The sequence below is a fragment of the Salvia hispanica genome, chromosome 1 (genome assembly GCF_029641045.1).
Source record: "Salvia hispanica isolate PSC_SH4W2 chromosome 1, Shi_PSC_v1, whole genome shotgun sequence".
NCBI classification, from domain to species: domain Eukaryota; kingdom Viridiplantae; phylum Streptophyta; class Magnoliopsida; order Lamiales; family Lamiaceae; genus Salvia; species Salvia hispanica.
In genome coordinates this window covers 42,063,289-42,074,543 of record NC_142692.1, presented here as the reverse complement: position 1 = coordinate 42,074,543, position 11,255 = coordinate 42,063,289, and the positions used below count along the sequence as shown (strand labels likewise).

General features: G+C 37.3%; 2 protein-coding genes across 2 annotated transcripts; one reads left to right on the top strand and one right to left on the bottom strand.

Moving 5' to 3' along the window:
- The first annotated feature begins 1,020 nt into the window (after positions 1-1,020).
- Positions 1,021-1,593, top strand: LOC148933849 (uncharacterized). The gene has a single exon (XM_089061799.1). The coding sequence runs from the start codon at positions 1,021-1,023 to the stop codon at positions 1,591-1,593; it is 573 nt and encodes a 190-aa protein (XP_088917925.1).
- A 2,691-nt stretch (positions 1,594-4,284) lies between these two features.
- On the bottom strand, positions 4,285-9,349 carry LOC125222902 (Phosphofructokinase family protein). Its single transcript, XM_048125784.2, has 18 exons — positions 9,172-9,349; positions 8,078-8,250; positions 7,850-7,962; positions 7,684-7,758; positions 7,480-7,593; positions 7,329-7,396; positions 7,063-7,146; positions 6,683-6,736; positions 6,453-6,533; positions 6,227-6,320; positions 6,070-6,143; positions 5,751-5,861; positions 5,626-5,670; positions 5,484-5,540; positions 5,187-5,291; positions 4,967-5,083; positions 4,802-4,878; positions 4,285-4,719 (listed from the first exon to the last, which is right to left on the bottom strand). Exons 1-18 carry the CDS (start codon positions 9,259-9,261, stop codon positions 4,440-4,442), a joined length of 1,812 nt encoding a protein of 603 aa, XP_047981741.2. The 5' UTR covers positions 9,262-9,349; the 3' UTR covers positions 4,285-4,439.
- Between the last annotated feature and the right edge of the window lie 1,906 nt (positions 9,350-11,255).

Genomic DNA, 11,255 nt, shown 5'->3' with positions numbered 1-11,255 from the left:
TCTCTTTAGGCCAGTGCAATACGTAATTGTTCTCACAAATACCAACACCCTTCAGTGTTGCCTCTTACTTTGGAGCATATAATGCTCTTTGGGTAGTATTCATGGACCACTTTGAATACTAGTTGTACTATATGTTATGGACTTCAATTTGTGCTATTTAAAATTTTAAATACGTGGGAGTAACTATTAGAGTACAGTAGGACCGCCGCGGCGGTCGCTGATTTCCATTTTTTTTTTTTGAATTTTTAATTGTTTTTTTTTTGCTTATTTTTATAAATATCCCACCAATTTTCATTTTAGGGTTTTTCACTCCACACCCATTTTCACTCCACATCCAATTTCACTCTATAGAATTTATACAAAATGCACGGGAGAGACGAAGATTCACCCGACACTGAAGAATCGGGATACAGATACTATCCTTCTTCCAAGCCATCTCAGCTGTGGGTATCGAGTCCCACTCCCCGGGGATCGAGTCTCAGTCCCCCTCCATTCCAGTCGTGGTCACCGACATCCTCGCCGTGGCAACAAACCCAACATCGGGGCCAGTCCTCTCATCAGAGGAATTTGGGTCGATCGGCATTTGGGGATTATCGACCCACTATGGACTCGACCAACCATCCGCGTCCGGATACCCCTTCTCACTCTTTCCAGCGCACCTAGTCTCCTTTGTCTGATTTCGATAGATTCACATTTGAGCAGATGATAGGGCTGATGAGTCCGGGCCTACCGGACACCCCGCCAACGAGATGTTCCGGCGACGGCGGGGGTGGGAGAGGCGGCGGCAACGACAGTGGTGGGAGAGGCGGCGGCGACGGCGGTGGGGGGAGAGGCAGCGGCGACGGCGGTGGTGGGAGAGGCGGCGACCCGGGCGGCGACGAGGATGGCAGCGGCAGCGGCGGTAGCGAGTCGGCAGTAGTGAGTCGGTCCGTGCACTACACCAAAGAGGAGTCGATTGCTGTGGCGAGGGCATGGGATGCCGTCACATCAGACCACGTAGTTGGCACCGATAAGACCGAGATGGGCTTTTGGAAGCGCGTTTTGTTGACCTACAATGAGTTCAAGCCGAGAGGCACCAAACCGCGTGACGCGGAACAGATCCGAAAAAAGTTTGGGAGGATTCTGACACCCACCAGGAAGTTCGCGGGCATCTACGGCAACAACCTTATCAACGCTGAGAGTGGCCGCAACGAAGCCGACGTGAAGGCTCTGTCTGTGTCCCAATACAACGGTCTATGGAATCCTAAGTTCACCCACTGGGAGGAGTTTCTCGTTCTCGAGAACTGCCCGAAATTCAAGTCCATCTGTGCGGAGGAGACTGAAGCGCAAGGGGCGAAGCGCACTAGACGCAACAGAGCCGGGAACTACAACATCAGCAGCGGCTCACAATCAATCGACCTCAACGACGTCCAAACGGAGGAGCCCTCTGATAACACACTAGGCGCTCACGCCCTCCGGGGCAAAAGGCCAGCATCCGCAGCGTCAGAATGCCTGCAAGTTCCTCCCACTGCTCGGCGGCCGCGTCTGGATCGCGTAGCGCGCAGCCGCCTTCTGGAGCTCAGTCCGTGGGCACTGGTCCCCATGTGGTCTTGAACAGGAACCTGAATGTGCAATTGATGAAACAACTGCAAGAGAACTGCCGTTTCTACGAGTCCGCGACCGACCCGGTCACCAAGGCGATATACTATGAGCTCATGTGTAGGATCAGAGAGGACCTGGGGTGGTCTGGTTCAGCGGCGCCGGGTGCGCCGGGGGCAGGGGCGGTGGCGGCAGTGGGCGACGAAGAAGAGGAGAGGATTCCGACTCCGCCACCGAGTAGATGGTGGCGGTGTTTTTATATGTTTTTTTTTTAAATGTTCGTTGTACAATTTTCCGGTATCCATTAATACAACGAATATTTGGTCTCATCGCTTTTTTTAATTTTATTATTATCTCGTTTTCTAATTATTTTTAGTCCGATAATTTTAATTCTAATTGAATTAAAATATACAAAGAATAAAAATAAAGTGAAATGTGGCTAACAAAAGTGTCCACTATTGCTGCGAAAACTTTTTTTTGTGGCCGTGGACAAATCAGAAGTGGCTATGGACAAAAAAAGAGAAGTGTCCAGGAGAAAGAGATGTGTCCTCCTATTGTGGATGCTCTTATGCATCATACATGCATTACCGGCACCATCGATGCTCGGTAATTTTTTATAAAAAATATTTTTTAATTACTTTTTGGATTTTATTTTCTAATAGAGTGTGAATTTTTGCAATAAAACTTTTGATGGATGTACGAAAAAACAGTAGGTTCCAATACAAGAGTTCTAGACTGTCAAAATTTTCATAAATGATATAGTAAATCCCATCCTTATGCCTAATATCATGCTATTTACGCAACTAGGTACAATTTATTTTATTCAATAATACTCCTGCACGTTTTTACCTATTGATATACCGTGCTGAATTGCTCTAGATAAAATCGTACTGTAACTAAGAAGTTACTCATAAATGTTATACTACCTCCGTCCACCAAAATTTGTCCCACTTTAATCCGGCACAGATTTTAGTAAATGTAATAGAAAGTAAGTTGAAAAAGTTAGTGGATTGTGGGTCTTACTTTTATATATTAGTTTTATAATAAAGTGTGAGTATGAATGAGTTAGTGGAATATGAGGTCCACTACCAAAAATGATAAAAGTGAAATTAGACAAATTTTGAGGGACGGATGAAAATGGAAAATGGGACAAATTTTGGTGGACGAAGGTAGTAATTTATAGTTAATATAATATATTGGCATAAAATGTCTAAAGTAATAAGTACTACTCGATTCATTTTTTTATTTTAGGAGTCTCAGTCACTTTTTTGCACCCGTTTTATGTATAGTTAAAATGAATAAGTAATAAAGTAAGAGAATAATATAGAGAAGTCTTCTCTATATTATTCTGTCTCTTAGTTTACTATTTCTCCACATTAATAATTTTATTTATTATTATTTTTATAAAATGGATATAGAAAAATGACCGAGACTCTAAAGTAAACGGAGGGAGTAAGAAGTTACTCATGGTGACACGGGAAGAAATATTAGACCGCTATAATTTAATTATTTAGACACTAGACATGGGCAAATATTAAAAAATATTATTTGGTCTTTGTTTGTTTGTATGTGATAGTTGATATAGTTGATACGGATATTAATTGCATCTAAACTAAGAAGTTACGCACGGGAAGAAATATTAGACCGCTATGAACTAGATTAGGCATATACTCTATACATTATTAGTGTTGAGTGTGATACCAAACTTATTTTTTTCATGAATGTAAAATAATAGTACTCCCTCAAATAATAGTATATGACTAAACTTAGATGCGACGTGGCGGCCATCAGTGAGACCAGGTAAGTAACGGACTGAACTGATTATTGGGCTGCCCTCACCAAAGATCGGGCCAGAATAATTAATCAAATTAGTACCAGCTCAATTCAATTAAATACATAAAGCCCAAATCAATTGGTCCACAAATATTCAACAAATTCTACTTAAGAATCAAGAAATAGAATATTTTTATCAATTCCATCGAGTCTTTGCTGTGATGGATTGGGGATGTTTTAGATGTGAATCGTTCTTAGCCAAGGATAAGGTCGTTTAAATTATATTTTTTCGTTGACTTCTATAGAATTGTTACTACTTTTGAATTTTTTCTCATTATCCCACAATGGCTAAAATTAAAACCAATATATCAAATCGACTAGGATTGACAAAAAATCATGCCATTTAAAATATATCGGCATCTTTTTTTCTGACATTTAAAATATAATGACATCATTTTGTCAACAACAATATCGTTTTATCATGTTAGATTTTACCATAATAGTTTGTATATAACAATTATTGAATAATTAAGAAAATTTGAAATGTTATGATTTAATACTTTAGTTTCAAAAAAAAAATTATGGGATTAAATAGAAGTTAATCAAAACTTATGATTTAAATAAAAATTATCCCTATAAAAGCTGTATCATATTCCATAAACAAATAAAATAAATTTTAAGATAATGAATTGCACTAAAAACATAAATTAAACTTAACTAAAATATTGTAGAGTATTGGATTGTTGATAAACATCTCTCTGATAAATGTAGACTAAAAGACAAATAACTAAAAAACAGATAAACTTGCCACAAAGATCAACTTTTTTTTACCGATTTCTTTTATTAGGAAAATAGAATCACACAATACAGTCGTGGTTGATTTGGTTATTTGCTATTTCTCGAGTTCATTCAAATAATAGAAGGTCACAAACAAATAAAAAGAAGTCCTCATCATTAATCCAAAACTGGGTTTCTATGTCAGTTTATTCTGGTAATGGTTACAAACCATAAAATTACAGATCCATAAATAGCACCACCAAAACAGAGAGATAGAATGTTGTAGTCGAAACAAAGTAAAACGCCTTCTTCTACGAACTAGAAGGAGAGGTCATCACCGAGAGAATGTCGGTAACAGAAGCCATGGCGGAAAGAGCAGCTTTAACAATATCTTGCGAGCAGCCCGGTTTAACTATGGCCCGCACCTTCTCGAGGTATTCCTGCAGTTCCTTGATGCGCCCCATGTAATCCTGATCCTCAACGCAGAGGGTCACGGGCCTAGCATCAGCACCTGGGCCTTCAAACTGGAGGGGGCCGGGGTTTCTGTAGACGTCATCCATTAAGAACTTGGCCGCGTTCTGTCTCAGCAAGCTGCCAAACAAATAACAAACATTCGTGTCATGTTTCTTTATCACGAGTAAAGGACACAAAGGGAGAAGCAAACAAGACATACTCGTAGGCCTTGCCCCTCAAATCAACTGTTGCGGGATAGAGGGCTGGTTGCCCATACCGCCTCACGGTCATCATAGCCTGAGAAGTGTGATTGGAACTTTCTTAATATCTTTACAATGTGAAGTATTGCGTTTGGAGCAATTTTTAGCAGGGTTAGAGATTGTACCGTGATAGGAGCAGCGCCACACCGCCACTTATTCACGGGGTTCTTCAAGTTGTTAACGGTTGCCATATAACCGTTCAACCCAGCAGCAATTATGTGATAGCCGATGTGACCAAGCACCTGCAATAACAACATTGCTACTAGTAAGATAGTCCTAAGAGACGTACAAAAAAACATATTGAGCAGAGAAGCAAAGATCACAGCCCCGTGATGTTGGCCTTACATATGCATAGTCACAATCAAATTTGGAAGGCAGTGATCCACGAGCTTGATAACCGAAGAAATGGCAAATTGCATTGAATTTCTTCCCCTTGTAGGTTCCTTCTTCCTGCAAGAAGATGCGAGTGTCGAGTGAGTAGAAAATCTGAAATTCAGTCTTAACACAGACAACAGGAATACCTAAAGGCTTGATAGAATGAAGTAGCAACATTTACTAACAATTCCAAAACTAATACTCCACAAAAGCTTGAGTATTATAATACTCCTACTACTATAAAACAAAAGAATGCAAAGTACTTACCAGTCGTTTATTCATTTCCTTTTCAACAAGATGAGCTAAGAGCTTTTCTGTCTCAATCTGTCAAGGTGATAACAACATTAGTTGATATGTGATTCACCTTGCTTAAAGATAAGAACAGAGAATTCTATATTAATTCAAGTACCTGAGAGAGCTGTGCAGAGTCATCCGATTCTGGGTGAAGAAGGAGCTATAACACAAAATTAACTTTAGCATTAGCAAATTATGGCAGTTATATATTTAATGATCTGCAAAATATAACACAAGTACCTGATTCTTAATAAAAGGAGGCAGGAATTCAAACAACGCAGAAGCCCATGGTGATAGTTGACCAGAAATATTGTCAGCAGAGACACCTTTCCTGAGTAAACCATGAATTTCCTGGAAAGGTGCCAAATTATTACAGATGCACAATAGCTTCATATCCATATCAAATCAGAATATTTGTCTCAGGCACTAATCATTTCAGTTTCTTTTCTACTATTTTATTCTTTCATTCTTGAAAAAATCTCAAATCATTCTCTTAAGGACCAAGATAAGATTTTGTTGTCAATATTTAGTTTCAAAAGCCAGATCCCAATCAGTTTACCTGCAACAGAGAATACACTTCAGGAATACTTTCTATGAGCCCCTCGGGCAAGAGAACTACACCATGGTATTTATCTGAAAAAGAAAAGTAAGAACTTTTAGAAAGGATAAGTTGCTACAAGCACTGAAAAACCAACAAAAGCTATTGACTTTTTGACCTTGCTCAGCTCTTGCTTGAACAGCATCGCATAATTGTTTGGTGATGTCAGAAAGTGTAAGCTTAGATGCATCCACCTCTTCGGCAAGAATAACCTGTACAATTGTATTAAATAATCAAACCTCCCTAAGAGACAGACGAATCATACAATATATTGAAGTTCAATCTTATGATGAAAATATCCGATCAAAATTGATAACGAGAAAAGAAAAGAGGTCGGTACAAACCATATTGGGATGAGATTGAAGAGTGCACTCCAATGCAACTTGAGATGCCTTTCTTCCCATGAGTCTTATAAAATAATAATACTGCATGGTAAAGAGAGTAAACATATTGGATTTTTCATGTGGATAAGAAAAGGTCCCACAAATTAGTTCGGTCAGAGAGCCAAGTAATATCCTGATTCCTGAAGGACCTCTAGCAATAATATGCAGAATTACATTAAAAACTTGCTCACCTTCTCTGCGGAGAGTGCATCAGTGCATACATTGCTGATCAGTTGGGAGTTAACCTAAAATAAGTAAACAAGAGTTATAATCATGTCTTTTTCTTATAGAATGAAATGCATATTTTGTGTTTTTGGGTTGGAATTTTATAAATTTGTTTGTAGAGATTTAGTCGAGAACCTATTTAAATACTACTACAGGATAAGAAAGATAAGAGGGTATCAAAATAATTCATCTTGATCAAAGACATAGAGGCTAAGGGTACTAATGACTTGTCATGTTTAAAGGAAGCAATAAGAGTGACAGAAAGGAATCAATACGTAACAACTAGCATTGCCATGCCATTTCAACCCAAAGTCAGAGAGGAGAAATCAGGAACAGAAATTATTACCTTACAAATTGTGTCAAAACCCACATTTGTCTCAACAAAATGGTTTTTCAGATCTCCATTTAGTGTAACAGGAATACCAACAACCTGCAAAATTTAGCTATGTTAAGAATAAGGACAAACAAAGAATCAAACTGAAAAAACTGCATGGATGAGAATAGAAATTAGGTGCATGAAATAGTTCAGGATAACGAGGTCATGTGACATGGTCACAAAAGTAAAAGCAACAAGGAATATGTTAGAAGAAGCACAACTGCCATGTAGTATACCTTTGTCAAGCAATTCCTTTCTGCAAATGTTTCTGCAAGTCGGGCAGCATCCGTATTTGATGTCACACCTTCATAAGCCAAAGAAAGAAAGTCAAGAAACTGAAATAAAATGCATCATGGAAATTGGAAAGGTGGGAGAAAACAAACATACCCCCAATAATGACAAGAGCATCCAGCGTCAAAGTTGTGCATGCATTAAGTGCTGCATTGACTTGTTCTGTTGTTCTAATTTGATCTTTTGTCCGTCCCAGCAAATCATAACCACCTTTACAATATAACTCAACCAGCATAAGTGACCTGAGAATTCAACTAGCAGGTCGGATTTCCTAAAGTTTAACTAGCATGTCAGATGTACCTTGGTTTTTGTAGGTTGCAAGAATCTCATCACTGATCTCTAAAGTTTTTTGAGCAAATAAGCCTTCGGAACCACCTGGAAAATATGCGCAAGGCATCAATATACTATTTTTTATTAAAAAGGAACATAATCAGCCAAGAGCTTCGAAAAAGAGTAGACTCCTTACCCAAAAAGCCAAGCAACACACTTTTCGGGTTGTGCACTTTTAGAGCTTCGTAAAGGCCCCAAATTACATTATGTCCTCCAGGAGATTGTCTACCACAAAACACCACTCCCACCCTGTGACAAGATACACAGAAGTTAACTCAGTGGTAATTAAATTTAATGGAGGAGAAATAAATCTACTTCAACATAAGTAAAAACGCAAACTATTCAAAGGTAATAGATAACATACCTAACTGCAGGCTGATCAGTAATAATTTGAGCATCAGCAACCTTAGCTGTAGCTCTGAGGAAATGTGCTAAACGTTGACCATAAGTGTGAGGAAAAGACTTCTTTATGGTGTGAGCACCTGAAGGGTCTGCAGCTGTAGTTGCATCACCAAACTCCACACGAACCTCAGTTCCCTGTCCAATGCATTCATATGTTGTAAGAATACATACAAAAATCAGTGTTTGCTGTCTAAGCAATAGAAGGTGAAAAATTGCACATGTACATATTGAACAGATCCAGATCTAGATTCACGTATCTTAAAGATCTGAACTTCAGTTTCATTTTTCGGACACGGCTGGGGTTGTAAACAATTCAAATAATTTTGGTTCCATTCAGTTTTCTATTCAAAAATTTTATATTTGGATTCGAAATTTTACACAATTCATATATTTTTCAATTAGTATACTACAAATATAAAAATGATGTAGATATACTTTTATACTAGTGTCACCCCATGCTTGCATTTGGTATGCAAAAATATTATAACATCATATAAAAAATGATTATTTAAAGAAAGGAATATACAAAGAGAGTGACAGAGCAGTATAAATCCATAATGGAAAACTCTCCTAGTCTAATAAGTGAGACTTCACGATTTCTCAGACTAAAACCCCATCTTCTCCCACAAGCTACACTCCTACACTACTAATTAATCAAATCATTCGAGTTCAATCATACATTAAAAATTAGATACAAAATCACGATATTTGACTCAATTCAACCACACTCCTAGACTGGATCTGGACCGAAACTTGACTCAACGTAAACAAAAACATGACTCTGGATCTGGAACTAGCGAGATCCAGCACCTAATTCAGATCACCACACAAGCCTACTAAAAAAGCAGCACATTGCAACAACTGGCAGATGCACGAGAGAAAGCCAATCCAAAACAGAGGATCTACCGTATTTCACTAAACGCGAGCTCGTAAATTCACAGTACAAACTTTTCCGGTTCCAAACAAGTGAATTAACACCAGAATCAGCAATTGAAACAACAAAACGATCGTAAAAGCAGCGAAACGAGTATCGTAGATGGATAGAGAGAGAGAGACCTGCAGGCATGGCGGGAGTTGAGGTTTGTAGAGTGTACGCTCCTGCTGCAGATCAGAGAGTTCCCTTGCAATACCGTAATCGGCGTCCATTTTTCTTCAACAAAACAGCAGCAGCGAATATGTATCGTTTTCTTCTTCTCAATTTCTTCGCTTTTGTGTGTCTATTTTATACTGAAAGGGGCGGTATTACCAACCAACCCGCTGCGGTTTGTTTATTTGTTGGCCACTCTAACTACGGCTTAGGGTTTTTACTTTCATTTTTTTTTTAATTTTCTGTTATTCATATTATTTCTCATATTTTTATTTTTTTATAAATCTATTTGATTAACATGTTTATTTTATTTTATTTTCACTTACTATACTTTTTGTATTCTATGCCGAAAAGTACAACTCAATTAACATAGGATGAAGGGAATGCTACTAGTCGTCCCACGACCACGTTAATTGAGTTTTTCATAATTTTCCAAGATAAATGAATCATTTTCTCATTTACTTTTACTACACCGTATCTCATAGTAGTACTTTGTATTCTCGTCATCAAATTCGTACTCAACATGCGACGAATGAAATATTTCATACAATAAATAATGTTGAAAATAATAAAATTAATTGTGGGACAGATGATCAGACTACGCTGAGGACATGAGAGATCATTTGAATTTAGACTTTTATAATGCCGTACTCTCTCATATACACATTCTCTGGTTTTTTTATAAGCGTTAGCAATATCTAAGTACTACTAATTGACTAAAATTAGAATGTTGAAATTGAGATATACCTCCAAATGAGTCATATTCATATTCATTATGTTTTGGATATGCACATGATCTTATTATAGCTTGAATTTATTTTTTTTTAAGTGTAGTATGGTTAGGTGGAAAATGAAAAAAACCTTTACTCTCATTAGTCATTTTTAGGTGAGGAAAAAAGCCATCTCACCTATAATCATCGAGGTCTTATGTTATGTCACTTGGAGTTGGATTTTCCAAGAAGTGCAAATAATATTTAATGGGATCATACATTGAATTATTATTGACAAAAACTTTTGTTGCAATACAAAGGCATAGTAGTAATAAAGCAAATGGACCATCCATATAATTAAAATGTATTTCCAGAAATACCCTTCACTTACCAACTTTATGCTATAGCGTAAAGATGAAATTTTGTGATCCAAAATCTCAAAGAGAATATGCTGAATCATATATCCAGAATATTACATGGACCAACTTTCAAACTAATCTTTAAAAATTCGCTGCTTTGTGAATATCGTCAACCGACGGGCCCCACTCCAATCCCAACAACCCTATTTTTTATATTTTATATTAAATACTACTACTGGTATTTGTTATATTGCTTATATTTCCGTTAGTCCTTATTAATATATTAATTTTTACTACATTTTAAAATTAAATGCGTATATTTATCGAGGTCTAATGTTTTGTCACTTGGAGTTGGATTTTCCAAGAAGTGCAAATAATATTTAATGGGATGATACATTGAAATATTATTGACATTTATTTAAAAAAACTTTTATTGCAATACAAAGGCATATACACTTAGGGCAGGGTATTCGGTCGGTTCGGTTAGAACCGAATCAAATACCCGGTTAACCAAAATCTAAAGGAACCGATATTGAGACACCGAACCGAAACCGAATTTGCCTCGGTTCGGTTCCTAATCGAACTAGGTCAGTTCGGTTCCGGTTAACCAAACCGGAACCGAAATTCAAAAATAGGTGATTTAGAAATTTGAACTTTAATTCTTCATTAATTGATCATCTGTTAATGGAATGAGTTGATAATAAAGATCAAGTCAATTTGATTTGTTTTTCTTTTCCGAATTCTCCTATTTGAAGATTCTCCATTTTGCGGAATTAATATGTTTAATAGTAATCGTGCCGTGTTCACATAAAATTTGCAATGATCACAACAATTATATAGGAAGGAGAACTAACTTAATTTAGTTGGAGAATGAATAAACAATTAAAAGGGTGTAACAATCCAAATATCTGAAGATTATGAATTTGTTACTATGATTGTAACGAAAATTCGAAGGAACTTTTATGATAAGTAGTAAATGTGTAT

What these genes read in the sequence shown, in the direction of transcription:
- LOC148933849 (XM_089061799.1), top strand. Translation starts at nt 1,021, where the DNA reads ATGGGCTTTTGGAAGCGCGTTTTGTTGACCTACAATGAGTTCAAGCCG.
- LOC125222902 (XM_048125784.2), bottom strand. Translation starts at nt 9,261, where the DNA reads ATGGACGCCGATTACGGTATTGCAAGGGAACTCTCTGATCTGCAGCAG. An exon ending in TGCTCTTGTCATTATTGGGG is followed by an intron (nt 7,397 to 7,479) that starts GTATGTTTGTTT and finishes TGGCTTATGAAG; the next exon opens with GTGTGACATCAAATACGGAT. An exon ending in TTGAGGGGCAAGGCCTACGA is followed by an intron (nt 4,720 to 4,801) that starts GTATGTCTTGTT and finishes TTTGTTTGGCAG; the next exon opens with CTTGCTGAGACAGAACGCGG.